Genomic DNA, 25659 nt, shown 5'->3' with positions numbered 1-25659 from the left:
AACTCGCACATCCACAGCAAGCGCACCGCAGCGTCAGTCCACTCTGAGCACCCAGAAGGGGAACATGCGACCGACCGAATATTCAGCCCTGGAGCATTCAGTAGGTACCCCGCAGTGGTGGGCAGCACCCGGCACGTTAAGCGGGGTAAACAGCAAGGGCACGTGCACGCCAGGTAGACAACAGGAGTGTACTAAGTGTCCTCCAGGTCATCACGGGCCATAGGGTTTACAGGATTCGAGGTCACCGTAAAAGGCTCCCGCTTCCCCGGATCTAGGCTTTACAGCCCCTGCCACTGAAGTTCCTACGGGGACTCCTAGACCAACTCCAAACTCCTAAAGAGACGCGGAACCACAGCAGCACGCGTCGCTAGGGCAACGGCCGGACTGCCAACCAGCGTGTGAGGCGCGTGTGCCCAGAGCCAATGGGAGCAGAGCGCAGGAGCCACCTGTCAACCGCCCTCAGCTTTGCGAGGTGGGGCGGAGTATGAGGGCGGGGCCAGCCCTAAATGCTCCCTCAGCAGCCGCGACCCCTCCCCGAGCTCCCTACTGGAACCCTAGTGACTTCAGGTTAGCTAGAAGCATCTACCACATTTTTCAGAGAAGAGTTAAGAAAGGAAGGAAGGAAGGAAGGAAGGAGGGAGGGAGGGAGGGAGGGAGGGAGGGAGGGAGGGAGGGAGGGAGGGAGGGAGGGAGGGGAAAAGAAAAGCTGAGCATGGTGACAAAGGTTTATAATTCCAGCGCTTTGGTGGGATGTTGAGGCAGGAGCATGAAGAGTTCAAGGTCATCTTGGGCTTCATACTGAGTTCTAGAAATTGGCATATGAGTGAGTCGCTTAAGTGCATTAAAGAAACACTGTTCCATGCTTGGGAAACTCAGATAATAGAAATTGCTTCATATTGGGTCAATATTCAAATTACCAAACAAGATATTATTTGGCTTATTTGCCAGAAATATTTGTTTTATAAGCCAAGATGTTGCTTTTTTTTTTTTTAAAGCTCTTAACCCTGCTTCTGCTGCAGAGTTTAGAGCTACGAACTTTGATCTCATGCTTACCCTGAAGACTTCACACCACTCTGCCCAAATAATGGACATAACTACTCACTTTCAATTTCTGCAAGAGTTAAGGATAAATTACCAGAACCGCCTAAGAAATTCTATTAACACCTGAGCTGTAAGTAGCTGTGGTTCCCTCTTGTTATTTTTTTCCTTTAAAGTTCAAGACCTTTTTGAAATGGTGTGTATTTGACAATGATCTATCTGATGTACTGTTTCTGTTACAGAAGTAAAGCCTTAGAAATCTAGCAGAAGGCAGATAATGTAGGACTGGGTGAGGAGGCAGGCAGGTGTGTGTGCGTGCGAGTGAGTGTGTTTGTGTGTGTCAGGACTTATGCCCTGACTGTACTCCACCCAGCTCTAACATATTATGATAGATCTCAGATATTCAGCTTGCCTGGTCACATAGTATCAGACCTCTATACTGAACAGCATCTTTACTGCACACACAAGCTTATCACCATACACAAGTGCTTCCATCTCTGGAGGCCTCACCATCACCTGACTTGAGGATCATAAGATCAAGACAGGTTATTTTTAGAAACAGCTGATCATAGTAACTGGAGCTGTGGTGACTAAGGCATGGCTTTCTGATTCTCTCTTCATTAATAGAAGATCTTGACATTTCTCTAAGAGTGAATCATCAGCTGAGTGGTGATGAAGGGCCTTCATGCTTTAAAAGACAGCTTTGACCTTTGGTCTATTACTGAGATGAAGGAATTTGTAGGTGCCATACCAGTAAGAATCTAAGCACATAGAAATGAAAAATGACTCAAGAATAGCCCGTTCCTACTTGGAGACATCTCAATGTCTTTATTTCCTAAGTTTCTTCACATGTGCCTCTGTCATAGAATGGCTTCGGGCTTTAGAAGTGTGGGATATCCCTTGTCTTGTAATCTCACATTACGGTCTTTTTATCTAACTTTGTTGGTAGACATATGTAGATATTTCTTGCTTACAAGCATTTTGAGAAAAGTGTGTATGGATGGATTCCAAAGTTTCAGTCTTCTGGCCTTTCCTAGTCTCTGTTGGTTCCCCCTCATTGAATGCAGCTGTGTTTTTGAACCAGCAAGACTTTACATCTTTCCAATTCTTCACATCCTTGCTACCAATTACTACCATGCTAGGAAGCTAAAAGGCCTAGTGTGAGCCCCTTCCCGACTTTTTCTCCTGCTGTAGTTCCCAGATCTCCCTTTGATCAGGCAAAGTAAAAATATAGCACATTTTCACAAACCAAGACAATGTTTTAATTTGTCATTTTCTCTTCATGGATAAATCAAACTACTTTAAAGGTCAAATTCTTCATTTTGACATACATTTATGTCATGTTTGGGTTGTCATCCTAATCAGAAAAACAAGGGCATTGTGTCCACAGCATCAAGAGAAGCCCAGTCTCTGTAAGCACCTTCTTCAGTGCCCTGCAGGAGGTATTAAAGCCTTTTTGCTTAGGTCAAGACTTAAAAAAAAAAAAAAAAGGATATTTTGATGTTTTGATTTTGAATTATAACTAACACAAATTTTATAGATATTAGTTATACAATTTGGCATTCAGTATATGTGTATATTGTGGAATGATTACCCCAACTAAACTAATTACCATATCCATAACCTCATGCTTGTCATGAGGGGGGAAGAACACTTACCTTCTACCCTTTGAACAGATTTCAGGCAGAATGGTTAGCAATAGTCACATGCTGCATGCAGGCTCCTCATGGTCTTAGAGCTGTCTCAGGCTGTGTTTGACAGCCTCTCCAAATTCCCAGGTGCCCTCACCTCTCAGCCCCTGGTAACTACCACCTTGCTTTCTGCTTCTGTAAATGTGATGTTCTGCATTCCTCATGTGAAGCTGCAGAGTGTGCTCTGTGTCTGGCTCTTTTCACTGGGTTAATTTATGTTGTCATATATGACTTCCTACTTTTTATAGTTGTGTATATTCCCCCATCTGTGTGTGTGTATGTATATGTGTGTGTGACTTATTTTTTTGCAGCCATGTGTTGTGATTTCTTTCTCACCATTTAATTGAGTTTTCCTTTTGTGTGTGGTATCTGTGAAGCTTACATGAAACATTGCAGTTAAAATGACTTATCTAAGCAGATAACTTCCATAGCATGCAGAGCTACATTCCCACTTTCCCTGACATCTCTTTATAGGAGTGTCATATTTTGTATCTTTTTAAACAACAAGGTATGGTGGTTACGGTTCTTTGATCCTCTAGCTTGTGTACTCCAATTGCTTTGACTGCCCGCCATCCTTCCAATGTTACTGCATTCAGAGTTCACCTCCAAATGTTTATCATTGAGTTTTCCATTTGCACAATAGTACCTAGCTCCCTGCCATTTAAACTTGAATGATCGCCTGGGTTCCTTATAAGGTGGGTCTTACAAGTCTTGACCAGCATTAATGACTCTCTCTGCTTTGCTTCTCATGGTGTGTTTTTCTCACTCGTTTATGTTTTTAAATATCAAAATTTCTAATGTCTATCAGCATTCTGCCCACACATATGTATGAGTCACGTGCATGGAGAAGCCCACAGAGGCTAGAACAGTGGTCCTCAACCTTCCTAATGCTGTGACCCTTTAATAGTTCCTCATGCTGTGGTGACCCCCCAACCATAAGATTACTTCATAGCTACTTCATAACTGGAATTCTGCAACTGTTACGAAGCAATGGGTGGGTGAGATCTGCCATCACAGATAGCAAAAAGGCCACCAGGTTGTTAACAATATCCTCTCCTAGCTTTCTGGACAGGAAAACAGGTATTTTTATCTTCCCCATTAAGAAGCCATTGTGTTTCTTGGTTCCCCTAATGATGCGTGGGCACAAGAACCTTTGTGTTCCCAACAGGTTGTATTTCAGGAGTCCATCTTACTTAACCTTGAAGCATTACAAATCCAATTGACCCAGTCAGTGCCAAGATAGAGAACATTACCAATTGGTGTTTATTTAAATAATCTATCTCTTTCTCTTTTCTCCTTTGGTGCTCTCATCACACACCTATTCATGTATATGCTGATTACTTTCAAACGAACTATCTTTTTTCTTATTATTTATTTTTAGTTATAATTTTTATAGATTATTATTAGTGTGACTGTGTGTAGAAGACAGAGGATGATTTTCAGAAGTCAGTTTTCTCTTTCCACCTCATCCATAGCATGAACAATGAAAACCCAGAGACAGATATGGGGGGATGGGGGCTGAAAGATCAGAGAAGCAAGGCTTCTCTACCCTCCTCATATCCCTCTCTAGGGCTGTGATTAAAGGTGTGCACCACCACCGCCCAGTTTCTATGGCTAACTAGTGTGGCTGCTGGGATTAAAGGTGTGTGCCACCACTGACTGGCCTGTATGGCTGACTAGTGTGGCCAATATCAGGTTTGCACTCTTTATCAGGCACGCTTTATTTGTTAAACGATAAACAAAATATCACCACACTCATCAGGCTCCCTGGATTTAATTCAGGTCGTAGGGTTTGCAAGGTAAGGACTTTCACTCACTGAGCCATTTTTCTGGGCTTCAGGTGGAATGACTCTGACTTTTGATTCTTCAGATTACTGAATCTGTTGCCAAGTCTCTCTATGAAAAAATGTCAGGCTGTGACGACAAATTTGGTTCAAGGATTTCTGATAATTTGCTCCTGTGCCTATTTTATTGAACATCTTGTTTTGCCTATGTGCTACTGTTCTGATGTTGTCTCATTATTTGTTCTCTATGCACTTTACCTGGTTTCTTTAAAATCAGCATTTGTATTATTATTTATTTTTTAGTCAGGCAAATAGTAGATTTCCATTTCCTTGGGGTCATTGACTTGAACTTTATTGACTTTGAAGTTGAAGTTGTCTGATTCTTTGTCATCCCTGTAGACTTGCCCAGTGTCTATGCCTCTGATGGAACAATCACATTCCCAGTCTTTATATACTGATATCTGCTGGCAAAGACCTCGTCCTGGTGTGTCTTCAGGTGGATAGAATAGCATCTAGAGCAAGCTTTAGTCAAACAAAAGCTTGACTGCTGTTGTCTTCCATTGTATAGCTTTTGCTAGAGGCTAAAGTATGCCTGGCACTAGGTTGGAATGCCTCCAGCTCACAGATCAGTGGAATCAGCCCTGTGGCGAACCAAGGTCAAGGTCCATAGGGCTATCTTCAGAGGCAGGTCAGTTATTTGGTATGTGAGCAGATACAGGTCCTGTGGGGTCTGCAGGGGATTTCTCTGTTTTACTAAGAGGGTCCTCAAGGCAGTCTCTGCTGTCATTTAGGAACAAGTGAAGGAGACTGGGAACCAAGGCAAAGGGCTGCTTCAGAGCTCACAGCTAGAACTAAAGTGAGCAGGCCTACCCCTGGGGATAAGGTGGGCTCATTTCCCAAGAGGCTCCTGAGTGGGCATAACAACTGCTCTTAGACCTCAGTTCATAGACTGGAGTAGAGTGACAGACACATGTCAGAGTCTTCCATAAGATAAAGACCAGTGGGACTTTCTCTTGGGAGATGGATGGGCATGTTTCCCATTGGGTATCTGGCTAGACTGGATGAACCAAATCTTGGCTGAAGCATTCTAAATCTGTTCTACAGAGATGCTTCAGGATCGGCCCCAGGCCAAGATGAGTGCCTCTCCTGCAATCCCTGTGTGGCCAGGATTACCAGGACTATCCGGACTGTTCACAGACTGTGTGGCTTAGGGGAGGGCTCTTACTTGGTCTCAGATGACTTTTGTGTTCACAGGTGGAACCGTGGACAGCATGTAATCGAATCTAAAGTGGGGGAAAGTAATTGCTGGGTCTCTAGCTGGGGCCACGGTGAATAATTCTGCCACTTGGCAGAATGAGCCTTCCTTCTCACTGTGTCCAAGTTTTTACTGGTATCTCCAAACTTCGCAACCAGATCCCCAAAGCTAGTAAGAAAGCACCATTATCCATAATGTCCACCAAAACTATAGATGTTGGGGATATGAGGAGACATTTTTCTTGAGTAATCTTGCTGACACTGCCCCCCCCAAAAAAACTTCACAGTTTAAAATAGATATGACCAGAGGCTATTAAGTGTTGAAAGTAAAATAGTTTGTCACCCTAGAATTGTATGGTCCAAATAAGCCAGGTCACCCTGTCGGACAGCAATTCTGTTTCTAGATATGTGACTAAAGTGCACTCTGGTATGCATGCAGAAACAGGCAACGGACATGGCTTTTATCACTGAAAACAAACTAAGCGTATATCTGTACGGAAACAAGTAAATGAACTCTGTATAATAAAATACCATAGAGCAGGAGGAAAGACTGAACTGGGTTCATATATCTCAGGGTATGTTAATACAAAATTGTTTTCTCATCCCTATTTTATGGAAAGCAGGAAGCCATATGTATATAGATTATCATTTATTTTGTCTAAAACATAACATGTATTATTTGTAAATATGTTTTTAAAAATTATATGGAAATACGGTGCCAGTTTTTAAATTAGTTATCTACCGGGGAAAATGAGAGGAACGGAACCGGGGGTGGGGGTAGGGGGGGGTTGGTTCTTACATTTTGTTTCTGATATCTTTGAGTACTGAAACAAATGTTACAAAGCATCCAGAAATTTTTCTAGAAAAGCAGTAGACACATACAAGATCTCTGCATTGTCCATTAGGTTTGAAATCTGATACAGTAAGGCATAGGATGCTGAGACACTCAGAGAGGCTTATGTGCACACAACCTCTGCATGGGTGTGGTGACCTGTTGGCCATTGTGAGGTGTCACAAAGAATGATGCAACAGTGAGTCACTGGGCTTTTCAAAATTTGCTTGCTCACAGTTTGGCTGTTGGGCAAGCAGTATCTGTCAAGAAGACATACATTCAAAACCATACGTATGGCTTCCTGCTTTTCCATAAAATAGAAAATAGAGACGAGAAAACAGTGTTCCGCATTCTATGAGCTCTTGTGGGAGTAAATGAGTGAAAGAACAAAGTAGAGGAAGGATGCACTGCCCTTTCGGGACTGTTCTGAAGAACCCAGTGGCAGTTCGAGTATTGATGTCCCACAGTGAGAGCAAGAAGCCGGGACATGAACCTGTATGTTACTTTGCAGATTGATTTCAAGGCATTTGTTCTTTTCTGATTTTGGAGACAGGCCCTCATACCATAGCTCAGGCTGGCCTTAAAGTTATGACAATCCATCTGCCCTAAATGCTAGACTTACAGACATCTGCCAGCATCCACTACTGAGATCTAATCTGCATGGTGTACATCGATGCCCTGACTATCTGTAAAATAACCCAACCCAAAAATTCCTTTGTGGAGAAAACCATTTCCAGTTTCTCCAGAAGCTTGCAATCATAGTACTTCCTATGTTACTCCAGCCATTTGATATTGAGTACTGGTTAATCACGGTGGAAAAGGGAAAAGGATTAAGACAGAGGAGTCATGCTTTTTGGAAGACTGAACATTGGCAGTGGTAACAAATCATACAGATGGCATGGTCTATGGCCGTGGGCCTCATCCAGGATCCAGGCTATATAGACCTTAGTGCTGGACTTGGCACACTAGACCAGAGAGGTATATTCTACACCTGTGGGTGAGAATGAACAGCCTGAGGGTTGATGTACATTTTTGCAAATAATTGAGCTCCCTCTGGTAAGAAATTTCTCCTAAGGGGAGAAGGCCCTGTCTAGTGGGCAAGCCAAATCTGCTCCCTGCTCCCCACCCCACGAGGATACACTGTAATGACCACCATTGAAAACAGAGACAAAGGCACAGAAGTAAGGCTTGCTGTTACAATAAAAGGACTGTTACATGGTGACCTTGCTCAAGAAGAGCAGCCCTGAAAGTCACAGTAATGGCACATGCTTGCCTTAAGTGTCAGGATCCCACAGGCTCGGGGAAGGGGTAGAAAGGATTTCACTAAGAGTGGCCTGGCAGCCAGGCTTTTTAAGTTAAGAGGAAAACTAAAATTAATGAAAAAAAAGAAAACCCTACATTTTGGAAAAATGCAGTAATTCAGTAATTTTCATCGGATTCAGCCTACCAAAGAGTTGTAACTAACACCTACACAGCACTCTTTAATCCACTCTCACAGCATGGTTTCAGAAACCTCAGCCTTAGAGGAAAAGGGGTTAGGAACCCTCTCCTCCTGGTTGCTTTCAGCCCTAAATTCTGCCCCGCAGCTGGGAGTGGTGGAGGAGGAGTCAGGCTGCTTAGGTTCTGTATCCGGGGAATTTAAGTTTCTCTTTGTGAGCTGTTGTTCACAGAGCCCAGTTGACATCACACCTGTAAGGAGGGTGCTGAGAGACTCACCTCCTACACCCTTGGTCAACTAACTTGCAATGTAAGTACTCTGTTTACCGAAGTTGAACGTGATATTAAAGGAGTAAATTGTAAAGAAATGGGGGTGTCAACATAGAGATTGCATCATTTCCAGAGAAGGTCACCCTCTTAGCCCTTCTTCACAACTCTGCCTTTCAGCTGATGAAGTCTAGTTCAGAGTCATCAGATGAGATGCTGAGAGCCATATTATGGAGTGACTTGACCTGCTGGGACAGGTGTCACTGTCTCTCCTAAGATCTGATGCAGAGCTTCTACTGTTGCATCTACTTGCCACCTACCAGTTACAAATGATTTGTCATTATCTGGTTTTTCTAACTCATAAGGACCAATTTTCAACTTGCCAACCTAGAATTGTCAGATCAAATGTCTTTGGCATCCTTTTTTCCTTCAGGATTTTTTTTTTTTTTTTTTTTTTTGAAGGTTGAGTTTTGGAACTTGGGGTATAGCTCAGTGGTAAGGTACTTGCCACTCGTAGGAATGGTGAGTTACAACTGCACAAAACAGTGTGACCGTTCAACACATAGTTCTGAGGAAGGATAGAAAGATGGAGCTGTCCACATACGTCCATTTACAGAAATAAAAAGCAGAGAGACCTGATGAGCGGGGATAGAGCTCAAAGGAGACACTTTCAGAGTGGAAGTTGTAAACAGAGGGTTTGTTCATGGACGAGATATACTGGTCTTGGGCTACAGTAAAAAGCCAGAGGCTGGGTGACTAAAAAATGGCATTGATTTTTCTCATAGTTTGAAAGCCAAGGAAGCTCAAAGCCAAGGCTCCAGCTGACCATGGCTCTGGTGAAGGCTCTCTGCCTGTCTGGAAAAGAGGCCTATTCAGGTGGCACGTGGACAGCCATCTGTTCTCTTCTACTTATATAAGGATACCAGTCCTAGGAGTTTAGGGACCAGTCTGGTGAACACACTTAACATAAGTTATTTGTTATGTAATGTATTAATCATTTTTAATTTCTGGAAAAACTTTGTTTTCTCCAAAACATTTAAAGATCATAAATAGGAACCCAATAGCATCACAGTACATGCGTGCGAAGGAGAAATGTGAATGTATATTCACATACACCATCTTGAAAATTACTTTCAGTTTCAAAAATCACAGATCAAAAATCAAAGAAATCAAAGAAGCTTAATTTAGAGCAACCAGGAGTAGACGAATCAAACTTGATGACTTGAGTGTTCTGACTAGTTTAAAGTTCAAGTTAAAAGTTAATAGCAATGGATTACATTGTTAATTTTTTTTTTCAAGACAAGGTTTCTCAGAAGCTAAGTACGGTCAAATTCTCAATGCTCTTTGTTCTTTGCAGGTTGACTCGATCATGGAAGATTATCCTAAGTACACTGTTTACATCAACTTTTTTTCTTGTTGGTAAGTCTTAGCAATACTCTTAAGCTGATTCACAGATTATATGGTATTTGAAGGCTTAATGGGATGACTCGTGTTTGACACATTGGAAGTTACCCACACATTCTCAAGTTTCTTTCCCCCTTTTCATGTCCCATTATAAAAGTAATAGAAGCTGTTTCTTAGGAAATTTTAAGAACTATCTGTATTACAGTTTATTTTTCTATTCATATTTAAAATATCTTTTTTCATACAATATACTCAGGTTACTATTTCCCCTCCACTAACTCCTCTGGGACCCTTCCTTGCTTCCCTCACTTCAGAATTCATGCCCTATGCTTCTCTAGTTAGAGAACAATCAGTCAGGTATGTAAACAATAACAATAGAATAAAATAAGATAAAGTAAACTGGAATAGGACAAGACAAACAAACTGAAGAGACAAAGAAAAACACAAGAAACATACAGATTAGGAGACACATGTGTGCATGCCACAAAACTGGAAGCATGTATGTGTGTATGAGAGAGAGAGAGACAGAGAGAGAGAGAGGGAGAGAGAGAAGGATGGACAGAAAGGGGTGGAGAGAAAGGGGGAGGAAGGAGGGAGGGAGAGAGAGAGAACACAGATGTCGCTTGGAAGTAAAGAATCTCTTATTCTTATAAGAATCTCTTTACTCTTATACCAGTGAGATGACTCCACGTGGTAAAGTTCCCTGCTACAAGCCAGACAACCTGAGTTTGGTCTCTGGATTCAGAGTGGAAGGAGAATGCTGACTCCATCATTGTCTCCTGACTTCTACATAGATGCTGTGGCTCAAACACACTCACCCACACCCACATAGATTATAGATGATATATAGATACAAGATAGGTAGTCAGAAGAGGAAATAATCTCCAACATGCTTCCTGAAGAAACAGCTGGTATTTTTACCTGTTCTAAATTTGATTGACAGAACTTAGAGATTTTTTTCAATTTTTAAAAGTTTTGATTCACATACTATACATAATAATATTTTATCATAGTATTTTAATGCATGCATACAATGTTTTAGCACTAGTTATTTTAAATTTTGATTATTTTTGAGAATTTCACAAATGCATAATGAAATTTCCCCTCTCCAGTTCTCTCATGCTCCGCTCCCAACTTGTTTTTTGAAAACCACTAAGTCTAGTTAGTGCTGCCCATATGTATATAGGTGTGGGCCCATCCTACTACAGGATGCATGGGAAACCTACCAGCCTTACCTCCAGCAACCCATAGCTCCTCAGGAAGGGAGTGGAGCCTGTATATCATCTACCCCATCTATGACAGAGTTTTGGTCAGCTTGACTTTGTGTAGGTCCTGTACAGGTATTCATAACTGCTGTGAGACCGAGGCTGTCATGGTTGTGTCATGTCAAGAAGATAGCATTTCACAGCTCTGCTCCCCATCCTATAGCCCTTACATTCTTTCTACCTCCTCTTCTCTGACTTTCCCAAGTCTTTGTGATAGTGACATTTACACAAATATTCCACGTAGGGCTTGTTACTAAGTTTCTTATCCTCAGTTCTTTGATCAGTTCACCATCTCTCCATTGACTCCTCTTAAGTACAAATAAAAGCTTCTCTGACCATGGTTGAGAGCAGCCCATGTCTATGAGTGTAAGCATAAATATTTAGAAGACATTTTAACAACATGGCTATTTGGCAAGCTAACAATGACACCTCCTTCCTAGATCCCAGGATCTCCCCACCCGTGGGCTTTTGACCAAAATTATAGTACCGAGGATGAAATTCCCTCCTGTGGAGCAGGCCTCAAATCCAATGAGAAAGTGGTTAGTTTCTTTATAGATCTCATGCCACTGTTGCTCCAGTAGGCACATTTTGCCTGGCAGGTCAATACTGCATGGTCTCAATGTTCCCTGTACGGATATGCTTCCAGTAACATAGCCCAGATATCAAGCAATATCTCTTCAACATTCTTCCACTTCCTAGTACTACCAAGCTGAAGACCAAGCCTTTGACACATTAGCCTTCCGGTGTACTTGTATAACTATAATATCATCTTTAAGATACACATTGAAGCCTTCTTAATGGCTATAAACTGCTGCTTTGTATTTCCAATTTCAAGCTGGCCAACTTGCCAACACATGTGCAGGCTCTGCTTAAACACCTTTTCATACAAATGTCAGAACTGTCACTGTTTTTGTTTTCTACTGAGTTGAAGTGATAATTCAGTGCTATTGGGTGTACTGTGTTGGGCAACTACCTCCTTGATCAAGGTACTCATGCATCTAATCTCCTAAAGGAAATTCTTTGTAATCCAAACCAGTAGTTTCCTGTTCTCTCTTCCACAAGTCTGAATCCTGCCTCTTTGCCTAGCTCAAATATGTGATTAAAAATGACAATTTTCTTGTATGTTTGTGTTCATTAAACCGAATTTTTGAAGGGTATCTTTACTGTAGAGCGTATTAGTTCTTTGTTCATTACTGTGGCTCAACAGTATTGCATTGTTCAAAAAACCAATTGTCTATTGATGGACATTTGGACTATTTAAATAGTCCCTCCTTGAATTCCTAATTTCTAAGACTCCTCTCTTTCACACTCACAGAAATGCTTATTAATACATGTACGGTGTTTTATAAGTGTGTCTCGATAAGTTCTTTAATGAGTTTGCCTTTTTCCTTGAAGGACTTCAAAATCATCAGTGGTTTAAAGAAACAGAGTTTCCTCAAAAACCCAGACAATTATATACTGTAATTGCAGAATATGGCTCCCGGCTCTATAATTACCAGGTGATGTTTCATTAAATTCTTGTTGCATGTTACTCATTTAAGACTGGGTTTTCCACAAGGTGAGTTCAGCTTGCATTATATTCTCAATTTTGGGAGAACAGCCAATGGCAATCGGGGTTCTTCTAAGTGGTTTTATGACTAAGAAATCTCCCCAATTCTTCATACCTTCTGACCTTTCCAGACTCTCCGGGAGAAGCTCCAAGAGAAGGGAGAAAGACACATTATTCCCTATGACTAACCTTCCCCCATCCCTAGTCAGCATAGTGCTTCCCTTTGCCTGGAAGCTCCCGAGATCTCTGTGAGGTGTTCACTATCCACGCTATACTCCATAAGCACCTCCTAGCATCCCTGACTGCTCCAGTCCCCTCCCTCCCTCCCCCCCTTTCCCCTTCCCCTCCCTCCTTCGCCTCTCTTTCTTTCTTCTTTCTCCTTGTTTGTGTTTTGTTTTTTGAGATAGGGTTTCCTCTGTGTAGCCTTGATTTTCCTGGAACTCTGTAAACCAGGCTGGCTTCACACTCAGAGATCTGCCCGCCTCTGCCTCCCATGTGCTGGGGTTAAAGGTGTGCACCACTTCCCCCACCTACTTTGCTTTCTATTGCTGACATCAACACCATGACCAAAACAGCAAGTAGAAGAGGTTTATTTGGCTTGCACTTCCACAACACAGTTCACCATTGAGGGAATCAGGGCAGGAACTCAAGACAGAAACCTGGATGTAGGAACAGACACAGAGGTAATGGAGGAGTGCTATTTATTAGCTTGCTCCCCATGGTTTGCTCACTTTGCTTTCTTGTACATCTTAGAACTTCCTGCCCAGGGTAGGTGCCATCCACAGTGGGTTAGGCCCATCTACATCAGTCATTAATCAAGAAAATGCCCGATGCTTGCCTACAATTTGACTGAGATATTTTCTCAATGGAGGTTTCCCTTTCCCAACTTGTTTCAAGTTGCCAGAAACCTAATGAGCACACAAAACCTGGTCCCTGATGAAACCCCACAGACAGAGTTTACCTGAGATAACCTCTACAGCCCCAGGTCTTCACTGGTCCTGGACCAGGAGCTGGCCCAGATCCTAAGCCATCCCCAGGAAAACTGATGTGCATCCAGAGTGAGCAGTGGGGTACCCCACCTCCAGAAACAGCAAATCCTGGAGTTCACAGTAAATGTCACTTTCTATTAGATGTCTGAATAAGGCCACCTTCCCAGACATGGTAACAACGGCTTACATGGCAGGCCAAGGAAGACACACATGCAAGGTGCTCTTACATCCCTTGGGAAATTCCAAGGGTCCAAGTATGACTTCAGAAGAAAGACAACTGAGTGAAAAAGCAAGACTCAGAATTATTTCTCTCCTCTGTTTCAGGCCAGACTTCGAATGCCAAAGGAGCAAGTAGAACTTTTAAAGTGAGTGGGGTTTTGTATGCACCATTCTCTGCTGACTCCAAACACTGAAATATTGGGGGCTTGTTTTGGGAAATTTATAAAATAATTTTCCTGTATTAAAGCTTACATTTCATGCCAGTCAAGAGCACTTTTTCTGGCTATGTCTTCTTACCCCCAAGAAGCCAAGTTTGCTTAAAATACCATATTCAGCTGAGCCTGGCATGGTCCTATAATTTTAGTACTCAGAAGGCTGAAGCAGCAAGATCCCGATTTTGAAGCTACAACTGGCAAGTCTGTCTCAAATAAAAGTGAATTCATAAATAGGTAAATGAATATAAATGATAAATGTCCCAAGTGTAGACATTGTGTGGCTCTCCAGGCTACAGCTTGAAAAACACTTCTGTCCACTACACTTGGAATTCAGGACAACCCAGCTTGCATCCTAGGGATGACATTAAAATTTAGCATTCCCCTGTATGAAGTCACCTGACTGAGGACAAGTGAGGTTGGTTGCCTCCTGACTGCTCAGTGTAGAAAAAGCCAAGCAAGGATTCCCTCTGACTCGTGTCTTTTGAGTGCCCACATTGCTTTCCCTACACAATGAAGTATAACGAGCAGACAAAGGCACACCCCCGCCTTCCCCTCCCAGAGAATCTTTCTGTCTGCCCCTAAGTTGACTCCTTTGCCCATTGCTGCCCCTGAAGTTGTGGGCAGGAATTTCACTGCTTCCCTCTTTCACCTTGCGGCTCTTCTGCCTACAGGAAGGAAAGCCAGACTTTGGAGAACAATTTTCGTGAAATATTGATTTTAATTGAGCAAATAGGTGTTCTGAAGGCATTGCTTAGAGACATGAAGGACGGCGTACACAATCACAGCTGGTCTGTCCCCCGAGACGCTGTGCAGGACCAGGTCACCACTGCCGTTCTAGATGAGGCAAGGAGGTCTGGGGCATGGAGGGGGCTGGGACATTTAGCCCGAGGATGCTCATGCCATTTCTTTCACTAACTGTGTACCAACTGACATTAGCTACATCCTCTGGGACCCCCTGATTCACTTCCCAGTGCTGTGTTACAGAGAGGACATTGAGTTGTGATACAACTTAACTCCCCACAAGATAACAGAACTGGTGATCTGTGAATGTCCATAGCAAATACTTACCAGAAAGAGGTTTCCATTCGGCCTGAGAACTAAGCCCCTGGTGAGCTCCAGACTCAGGTCAGAAGTTTCTCTGCATTGCTTTCCCATTGCCTGTACCACTACCAGTTTCTCCTCCCATGTCTATGTTTGAAATGTGTAGAAACATAGCCTTCCATGACTTCCAGGCTCCATCCACTCTGTCTTTGTAACTGTGGCACTGTGTTCGAGTTAGTCAATGATAACTGTTGTACCTGCTCAGGCTACTTAGTTATTTTTGAACAAGGGTATCCTTCAGAATCCAACACTGACTCAAGTGGGTGAAAAATTGCTATTAGAAGCAACCATCTGACCTTGTAAGCTGCCTGATTCTCAGAGAGCTATAGAATATTCCAGTCTTTGTTGCTAAGTACAGGACACAGCAAGCAACACACCTCCCATCCAATGGGAGGGTACCAGGGTGTAATGGAGAAGGAAGGTTTAGAGGGAGCCCCAGGTCCATCTTTCTGTGTGACCATGGCCTCAATCATACTTTTTGGCTTTAGCTCTTTGAGTTTTCTGAGACAGTCACTCCCGCAGTGCTGTGAACAAGACATCCAAGTGTGTCAATGCCTACCCCTGAGACCACCCGAGAGCCGTCAGAATTCTTCAGATTAAGGAGTTCAGGCCCAAGACCATGAAACAAAGTGTAAAAGTGCAAGGAGTTGGTAGAGATTAATAATAGAAAACTTTTCTTCCAATCTTTACAGGAAATGTCAAACTTGGTACATTATGTACTTAAAAAGTTCAGAGGGGATCAAATACAGATGGCTGATTATGCCCTGAAGTCAGCTGGTGAGTACAGGGGAAAAAATGAAAGATGAATGTTAAAAAAAGAAGAATGCTTAAGACCATTTAAAATTCTTTATCAGAAAATGACACAGAACCCTATGACATTGAGAAGGGCTGAAATTAACAAACTAGATGTTAAGGAAGATATTAGAAACGATTGTCATTGATTGCTTCCAGAAATCCATTAGCATGTATCTAAAAGGACCTGAGAGAAAGCCGAGATGACACGAGGTAGTAGATCAAGAAGCTCAGCAGATGGGCAACACTGTCTATTATATGACCCAAAATGAGCTTATAGGGATGCTAAATGCGTTATTGTAGACTAAAGGCCGGTGTTTAAAGGTGACTTACAAAGTAGTGTGTTCAACATCATCCAATTGAAAATAAACCCTAAGAGCTTACATAGGCAGAGAGGAAGAGGGGGCCAATGTAAGAGATAATATTGATTAGTGAACAGATTTCTTAACTTGTGCAGACAGACCATCAAAAGCCATTCAATAAGAAGTGGATAATAGCGGGGGTGGGGTGGGGGTGGTGGTGGATAGTGATGTGCTATGTAGAGAAACAAGTGCTTAAAACCTACCTGAAGAGAAAACTGTGTCCAGGGCTATAGCTCAGTGATGTAGTGCTAGGCATGCTGTACACAAGGCCCCTGGGCACTGTGATAATCGTGCTATGAATTAGTAAGTAAATAAAGAGGAAATTCTAAGCTCAAATGGTCCACTTGCCCTCTTTATTACTTTGTAATATTTATTTGTTGTTTGTTTGTTTGTTCATTTGTAGAGACATAGATTCACTATGTAGCTCTAGATGTCTTGGAACTCACTATGCATGCAAACCAGGCTAGCTTCAAACTCACAGAAATCTGTCTGCCTCTGCCTCACAAGTACTAGAATTAAAGGTGTGAGCCACCATGCCTTAGCTTCATTTTGTGATGTCTTACACAAACTGAATCCAGGAAGACACAAGAATGACAATAAATGTGTGTGGATAGACTTATCCTTTGAAATCTTACCTGTGTTGTTTGCTATATTAATACATTTAACAATCTGGTCATTGCTGTGATAGGTTTAGATAAATTAAAATCATTTAGCAACATTCATTTATTATTAAAAACTCTCAACACACCAAAGAGATTTTCTTCAACCTGACAAAGAACTCCTGCATAATTCCTTATGTAAATGCACAGGGATTTATGGGAGACGGAAAGATTTCCACTAAGGTCAGAAACAGTAAGGATGTCTGCCCTTACCATTTCCAAAAATGTCCTAAACCATGTTTCAAGACAATAAATACTACAAAGGGAGAGAGAGGGAAGACACAAAAGCAGGCAAATTAGAACTAACATATCAAACTTATAAAAAAAAGTGATTGCTAACACAGAAGAAACAGGGCAAAATGTCTACTAGAAAAGCATGCTTGTATTGGTATGTGTGTGTGTGTTTGTGTGTGTGTGTGCATGAGAAACTGGAACATTTGGTAGCTGGTTTCCAGGATTATTACAAAGGCCCAGAAATCAAGAGATAGTGGCATAGAACACAAGTTTAGAGTCAGTCCCCTTAGGCTTGGTGAATTGGGTTTCGGTAAAACAGAAAAGTCAAGCCAGCAGGTCTGATAGTCATTGCAAACTAAAACTTAGCCATAATTTTCAGATATTAACCTAAAGTCTGCATATAAGGCATGGAGTTATACAATATCTAGGACAAAAAGTAAAGGAAAAGAGTGTAGTTTTGTAATTCATTATTTTGTTGCACTGGGGACTAACTCATGGTCTGTTGCCTGTGAGATGAGCTCTTTACCATAGAGCTATATTTAGACCTATATTTCCCTAAAATTTCATTTTGAGGCAGGGTCTTGATAAGTTGTCTAGCTGACCTTGAACTCACATCATAGCCCAGGATGGCTTTGAGCTTCCAATTATCCTTCATCAGCCTAGGAAAGGATATCTTAGAGAGAGCACTGAAACAAAATAAAAACCTAAAAACTAAATGAATGGAAATAATGAAAAAGTATGAGCTTCTTCAAAACCCACAATTCAGATTTTTTTCATGTGGGGATTGTAGGGGGGAATCAGACTTATATTGGTTTCATATGCAGATGGGGTTTTCCCGTCCAGTTGGTCATACAAGCAGGAATGTTAATTGTTAAAATAAAAGATGCCTGCTTCAATTTTAGTTTTAGAGAATGGAAAGCAATTGTAGGATAAAGATGCTCCAAATATTGCATAACATAAGACTGTGACTCAAAACTTTTTAAGATACGTTTTAAGTGTGTGTGTGTGTGTGTGTGTGTGTGTGTGTGTGTGTGTGTGTATGTGTGTGTGTAGTGCTGATGGAAGCCAGAGGAGTCATTGATGTCCCTGGAGCTGTAGTCAAAGGTGGCTATGAGCTACCTGCAGTAGATTCTAGGAATTAAACTCAGGCCCCCTGGAAGAGCAGAACACTCCTAACCACTGGGTCATCTTCCTAAATATAATTCAGTATTTAAATTTCAACTGGGAGATGTATATTTCCTCTTGCTGCATGTGGCAATCAAGGGCCCACATTTAATATTTCAATCCGTGCTATCCTAGAATAAAGTTCATAAACTAGATTCCTGGGCAAGAACATGGTCGTTAGCATAAGCTCGTGGACCTCAGTGTTATACTGTGCAACTCCAGTGAAATTTAAAGAAGTAATTTGCATTTTAAAATTTCTCATGTCTCAGATAAGTTTCCTTCCTAAAATGAAATACTTGAAGGGATAATGTTTAGTCAATACTTTTATATTTCTTTGATTACAATTAAAGCCCCTACAAAAAATTAATGTCTGATGAATTTACATAATTATTGTTAAAAATAACACGAAGGGCAAGCATGTCGTGTGGAGTTGCTGCTTTTTCCATTTTTGGGTAAACAAGGCTGACTGAAAGTCTGGTTTTCTGTGTGATGATAAATACAATACACATTAATTTTAGTTTTGATTCAATTGTCCCAGTACTGAAGATTTTTTTAATCATACGTTTCAGAAATTTCATGAAACTAGAAAAGGCAAACATGACTTTCTATCAGGATATGGTCTCACATGTCTTTATTCCAAGCACTTAGGAACCTGAGGCAGGAGGATTGCTACAAGTTCAAAGTCTGTCTTCAGTACCTAGTGAGACCCTGTTTCAAAAGAAACACATGAGCAAACACCTTTCTGAAAACAATAGACCATCAGTGGTGCCAGCGTGACTGAGTCCTGAGTGTGAATCTAACCGTGATTTGTCCACTAATAGCTTTCCAGGGGTAGCATTAAAATCCAGATGACACGTATTCAGGTTATGCATTAAGTTTAAAATATTTTGCAATTTTAGGAGCCTCTGTCATTGAAGCTGGGACCTCAGAAAGTTACAAGAACAATAAAGCAAAACTGTACTGGCATGGGATAGGGTTCCTCAATTATGAGATGCCTCCAGATATGGTTCTTCAGGTAAGTGTAAATAGGACGATGTCACATCTAAAAATTTTGTTATTAAGGACAGTGATTGTATTAATATTTAAAACGGAGGCAAGAACATCCATGCTGCCTGCAGAACCTAGACACTTCTTGCATTTCTATACCTTAACACCATACAAAGTATTTCTCTTAGAGTCCTGAATTATCATTAACTATATGTTTTTAAAATCAGAAAACTAGACTTTGTCAGAACATGGAATTCCACACCTTTCATTTCCATTGATTCTGTGACCTCTTTTCCACTGAAAACTCTATTCAGCAAACATCTGTTAAAAGAGGCTGTCCTCCAAATGCCAGTCTGGCAGTAAGTTCTATGCCAATCACATGTTCTCACAGGGTTGACTATAACAGAAATTTCCACTTAGCGTTTTCGTTCACTTGGAAGATTCATGACTCCCAACACACTTTTGAACCACATCTTAGAAGCTGCTTTCAAATTTAAAAATATCTTCAGAGAGAGACCTACAATTCTTCTTGCCAGGTTACAATTTTACCTGTTACTAGATGTACTTTGGTTTACATCTTACTAGAAATACTTTGGTTTCCTCCTTTGTCTCCAGGACCCCCATCACCATTATTACCTACCATTGTCGTCTCCCCACCAACCATCACTAGGGTCACCTGCATTTCACCTACCACCATCTCTGCCAGTTCTGCCACCTGCCACCGTCATCACCTCCACCATGCACACCATGGTCTCCTTACCCAGTACCACCAGCACCACCAACACCATCCACACTTCTACCTCTAGCAGCCCTTTTAGCAGTGTAGTCCACAGCAGTGAGTGAAAACACACTGCTGTGGGCCAGGCTCCGTTGCACAGCACCACAAAGTACTCTGGACAAAGAACCAGACCTAGGGTGTTTGGGAAGGTCTCCTATTTGCCAGGTGTCCTCAGAATCTTACAGTTGCTAGTGGCAAGGCCCTCCGTGCTGAAAGATCAGATTTCTGTGCCCAGGAAAGAGATTAATTTCCTGTTTTCTTTCCAGCCAGATGTCCACCCTGGAAAGTGCTGGGCCTTTCCAGGTTCCCAGGGTCATATCTTGATCAAGCTAGCCAGGAAGATCATCCCGACAGCTGTTACCATGGAGCACATCTCAGAGAAGGTGTCCCCCTCAGGAAATACGTCGAGTGCACCGAAGGAGTTCTCTGTCTATGTGAGAAGCTGTCCAAACCTGTCACTCGGAATGGGTTGAGACAGAGGGTGTTGGACTGGGAAGGAGGAGCTAGACTCTTGTCTTTAGGGATTGAACCTAGGGCCTCTTGGCAGCTAAACTGGCTCTCTACTGCTGAGCTATCACCACCTCTGGATTCTGCTTTTAATGGTGCACTAACTTCTTGTGTGTCTTACTTTTAGGGCCTTTGGCTTGTCAGTTACAGACTGGGAGGATTGGACCAGATGATTTCTGTGTTTGACTTTACATTTTTACTTTAAAACTAAACTCCTAAAATGCTATTTACATAAACTATGTAATATACCTTCCTGTTTCTCCCTCCTCCCAATTTCTTTTTTTCTTTCTTTCTTTCTTTCTTCTTTCTTCCTTCTTTCCTTTCTTTCTTTCTTTCTTTCTTTTTTTCTGGTTTTGTTTTGTCTTGTTTTTTTGAGACAGGGCTTCTCTGTGTAGCTTTGTAAACCAGGGTGGCGTCGAACTCACAGACACCTGCATGTCTTTGCCTCTTGAGTGCTGGGATTAAAGGCATGTGCCACCATCCCTTGGCAGTTCCCAATTCTTTTTATCTCAAAGCTTCCATTAGCAGCAGTTTCAACTCTTATTGAAGTGCCTGCTTCCATATTTTCTTTTAACCATTATTTCATAATTTTTCAGTGTTTGATATTATATGATGACTCCCTCCAATGGAAGCTGAAAATCACATCTTTTCTGTGGCTCTGCCTATCTAATATCTTTGTCTTTATAAATTAGGTTTATAGAAATAGAATTCACATAGCATAGGACTCACCCACTTGAAGAGCATACTTCAGGGGTTCTAGTATATTCACAGTTCTGAATCTACCAACACAATTTTAGAACATTTTTGTTGCCTCCCAAAGGGACCTCATACTACTTAGTTTTCACCTCTCATCCCCATCACATCCCTAGCCCTTAGCAACCACTAATAGTCTCTGACTCATAAATTCATCTGTGTCAGACATTATCATTGTCATATTGTGTGTGCATTCTCCGGTGAATGATTAACACAGAACTTTCAAGGTTCAACTACATTTTAGTACTTGTCAATAGTTGGCTTCTTTTTGGAAGCAAAGAATAAATATCTGATTGCTTGTATTTTATTTATCCATTAGTTGGTAGACATCTAAGAGTCATTTATAGGGTTTGGGTTTTTATAAGTAATGGGACTGTGAATATTTGTGTGTAAGAGTCTACCACTGATGTGGGTTTTGTTTCTGTGAAATAGATATTGAATTTGAACTCCTAAGTCTGTGCTTCATGTCTGGGCAGGTGAAGAGGGAGTGATGCATGTCTTTTTTTGTTTGTTCCAGTCAGTGGTCAACATTTTCCTGGTGATTACTTGGCATTGTTGTCTGTTTCTTTATGGAAAACAATTTAAACATATGCAAAGGCATTTGCCGCCTGTTTGTCTCATTTGCTCACTTTGGTCCATTTCAATCTCTAATCCGTGCCAAGCTCTTCATCAGAGGTGCATATTCACCCATTGTTAATTCAAGTCAGATAAACTGGGTTTCCTTTGCCCTCCTCCCTTCCTGCCAGCCACCCCATGGGAGCTCTTCTACCCTTTGGCTCCAATCTGTTGATTGCTAGATGAGCCTGGTGCATGGCTGTCACTGTGGGGTCTCATTCTTGCATCCTGAAGTCTGTTTCTCATTTCCCTTTTCTGATTCATAGACCATCTCTGAAAGACTGCATCTATTTTCCTTTAATGCCTATGTAAAAATTTTCCTTTCTTCCATCATAATTTTACTCTCTAAGACTTTGAGTTCCGCAAACATTGCTTATTTAGAGTCCTTCGCGTTCACAGCATTGCCTTCTTTGCATCTGAAGATGCTAACTGATAGCAGAGTTTAGTTCTATCTTGTTTATTTCCAGGGTCTCTGTTGATCTTATAAGTTTGCCTTTCTTGAATGCTGTGATGCTCCTAGGAAGCTGGGCAGCACAGTCAATGCAGATGACTCTGCAAGAATTCCTGCATGTGGCAAGTATCAACCTGGTTGGTCTGCTAGGACCTGCAAGGGAGAAGAGCACAGGACAGACCTCAGCTGCACAACCAGCTGGCTCAGGAAGAGAGCTCTGGCAGGGGCTGGTGGGCAGGGATTGCCATGGACTGAGGACCCTCTTGGCTTGTTGAAATGAGTCAGCCAAGCCTCAGAACTGATTCCTTCCCCTCCCTGTCCTCTAGCATACCATGGCCCAGATCCCAAGCTTTTCTGGGCTTACAGCCTAGGTCCCTGTGGTGCTAGTTTCATCTCAAGCCACAGGAGTTTGTGTTTCCATCTGCTGCCCTTGGACCTTCCCCGTGGTTTCTGTCTGAGTCTGAGTGCCCACTCCCACTTTTCCTCGAAGGCTTAGGCCTTCTACCCTTTGATATTACTAGCTGGAGGATTCCCGTACCCACCAATGCTTCCAATTCCATGCTGCTGAAGCTTCCTGATTCCAGCCTCCAATGGCTCACATGCACTACAGTGTTGAGTTAGAGATGAGTTTCAGCAGGCCCTGCCTGTGTGAGTTTACTCACTACTGTTCCTTATTTGTAGGCACTCTGGCTGATTCCTCCAGGCAGCAGTCATTGAGCAACAACAAGTACTTCCCACTTTCTTTCTGGGTTACAGAATTGATGATCCAAGTGCTTCCTCTATTGCTTTTGGCCCTCGTACTTTGAAACAGGGTCTCCCACCAAATTGGAAACTTGCCGTTTTAGTGTCACCTTGCTGGACAGTGGGTTCTCGGATTCTATCTGTCTCTGACCGCAATGATGGGGTTACAGGCACAGGCAGCCTTGTTCACATTTTCTCATGGGAGCTGGGGACTTGAACACAAGTCTTCAAGCTTGCCCAAGCAGTCTTATCCACAGAGCCATCTCCCCAGCTCCAGCACATGCAATTTTAGGTGAACTGTTGCTACTTGAACACCTGCATTCAGTTCTTTCCACTGAGCTCCCACCCACTCCTTACAGTCTCCATACCTGTTGTTTTCTTTGCAGGGTATTATGAAAAAATGTGAAGGAGAAGAAATGTTCCTAGGTCAGTTTGTGTATAACAAAACAGAAACAACCATTCAAACATTCGAGCTCCAGGTAATAATCCACTGAGAAATGCTGTTATGTTGGCCTCATCACTAAGAGGGATTAGCTTAGAACTCCTGCCTGAGAATAACTATGGCTAGAGCAAAAGCTAAGAAAGGCTGTCATAATTCCAATCTTTGCTTCAAATGCTTACATGTATTTTAATGCACATCATTTAACTGTAACTCATTGGTGCACAATTAATTATAAGAGATGACTATTGTAAAAGCAATTTTTAACTCATTCTCACTTTCTACTACTTCCCCATGTACTGAGTTTCTCAGTCTTTATTTTAAGTAGTGCACCCAGCACAAGTACAGGAAACAATCTACCACATGAGCAATTCAGTTTGATAGTGACTGTCTCATCTGCCTTAAGTAAAGCTTTGAAGATGTTATATGATGTGGAAAGAGGGGGAAAGGAACTCAGTCAATATTTAATGACAGATAATATAGATAAAGCTTTCCTTTCTAAGCCAATGAGAGGAAACACGCACTGTTAACTGACAAACTCCCTAACATGCACTGAAGTATGTAACATATCTCTTCATTGTCTGTAGTTAGCCACAGGAATTGAAGGAGCTGAGAGATGTAGAAACTATCTCATATTATGTAAGGATAAATGTTTATGATACTTTTTGGTCGATAATGAAATTGATCCAAGTCCTCGCCACCAGCACCATCAAATACTCAAACAGCTCTTCATATACAATGATCTCACATACAGTCACAGTTCTTTACATGGAATGATCTCACACAGAGAATCACAGCTCTTCACAGGCAATGATCTCACACAGATAATCATAGCACATATACAAAAGTCTTTAGGACTGTACTAAGCAAGTAAAGATTTTCCTCATGAGTGTATATTAGACACTACAGTATAGAGATTTTTTTACATAGCATCTGCATGGTGTCCAAGATTATAAGACATCTTGAGATGATCTTAACTACACAGAAAGCTAACCCTGACTTCTATGCAAATATCATGCCATTTTATGTAGGGGACTTGGGAACACATGAATCTAGTATCAACAAGAAGTCCTGGAAGCCATCCTTTCAGATACCACAGGATGGATAACTGTTATAAAGTGACATATTTGTGGAGTTCTGTGCTTTATTTGAGTATTCATAAGACCCTTGATTCGTATTTAGCTTTGGGTTTTGTTGAGGTTGTATTTATTTTGGTTTTAACTGTTATTTTATGAAACCGGATCTTGTTTATGGTAGCTCAGGCTAGCCTTCAACTCATGTTTGTTCTACTTCAGCATTCAGGGTCTGGTTTTCATACAACTCTCCTTTCATTGGCACAGCAGTGAGTCTGAGGAGAGTCGACAGCAGTGAGAGCCACTGGCGTACTTAGACCTCCTGAATGCCTTCATGCCCCTATATTTATCTGTCCATGGGATCTTCCCTTCCAGTAGCTCTTTTCTCCATCTTTTAGAGCACTGTTTGAACAGACTTGTGTTAGGGAGGAAAGACGTTCCCACATCCCCCACATCAGTATTCACTGGGATTCTTCAAGAGAAACTCTCATAAGTCATTCATGTTTCCTTTGTTTCCAGAATGAAGCTTCTGAATCTTTGTTATGTGTGAAACTTCAAATCCTTAGCAACTGGGGACATCCAAAGTATACCTGTCTGTACAGATTCAGAGTCCATGGCATCCCCAGTGATCACACTTAGAGGAGCTGATGCAGAAGGCAGTGGCCAGAATGTCCAAGGATGCTTGCTATTCCCTTACATCAAATTGCACCTCTAAGAACTAAAGATATGGAGTGGGAGAGAAACCTCAAATTCATCTCTACTAGGCAGTAAGAAGTGAATGGATTTTACTAATAAAAAAAAAAAATGAATGTCAATTCAACACCCTTCGGGTAGTTGGCTTTGAGCATTAGGTGGTGAGTCTGTGTTTAGAAGAGGGTCTCACTGGGGAGCCGTCCTCACCACAACTTCTGCATTTCAGTTATTCATCCCCCACATGAGACACAACACCCACCATCACCACCACTAGCAACCCTGAGCTGTGGGCTATGGGCAGTTGGAGTGGGAACACCACAGGCAACTATTAGGTTAGAGATAAAAGTCAGCAGCAAGCTCATGGTT

At 41.9% G+C, this 25659-nt stretch overlaps 1 protein-coding gene across 1 annotated transcript; it reads left to right on the top strand.

The window, feature by feature from the left end:
- The first annotated feature begins 9662 nt into the window (after positions 1-9662).
- Sun3 (Sad1 and UNC84 domain containing 3) lies at positions 9663-25307 on the top strand. The gene is made up of 9 exons (XM_051200614.1): positions 9663-9722; positions 12368-12471; positions 13835-13875; positions 14616-14787; positions 15738-15822; positions 19156-19271; positions 20288-20455; positions 23475-23567; positions 25120-25307. The coding sequence occupies exons 3-9, from the start codon at positions 13847-13849 to the stop codon at positions 25237-25239; spliced, it is 783 nt and encodes a 260-aa protein (XP_051056571.1). The 5' UTR covers positions 9663-9722; positions 12368-12471; positions 13835-13846; the 3' UTR covers positions 25240-25307.
- Positions 25308-25659: the final 352 nt, after the last annotated feature.

The sequence above is a fragment of the Phodopus roborovskii genome, unplaced genomic scaffold (assembly GCF_943737965.1).
Source record: "Phodopus roborovskii unplaced genomic scaffold, PHOROB, whole genome shotgun sequence".
NCBI lineage: Eukaryota > Metazoa > Chordata > Mammalia > Rodentia > Cricetidae > Phodopus > Phodopus roborovskii.
This window is presented reverse-complemented; position numbering and strand designations above follow the sequence as displayed.

Coding starts and splice junctions, on each gene's coding strand:
- Sun3 (XM_051200614.1), top strand. CDS start 13,847: ATGCCAAAGGAGCAAGTAGAACTTTTAAA. Junction 14,788..15,737: donor CCACTGCCGTTCTAGATGAG/GCAAGGAGGTCT, acceptor CAATCTTTACAG/GAAATGTCAAACTTGGTACA. Junction 20,456..23,474: donor CGAAGGAGTTCTCTGTCTAT/GTGAGAAGCTGT, acceptor TTTTCTTTGCAG/GGTATTATGAAAAAATGTGA.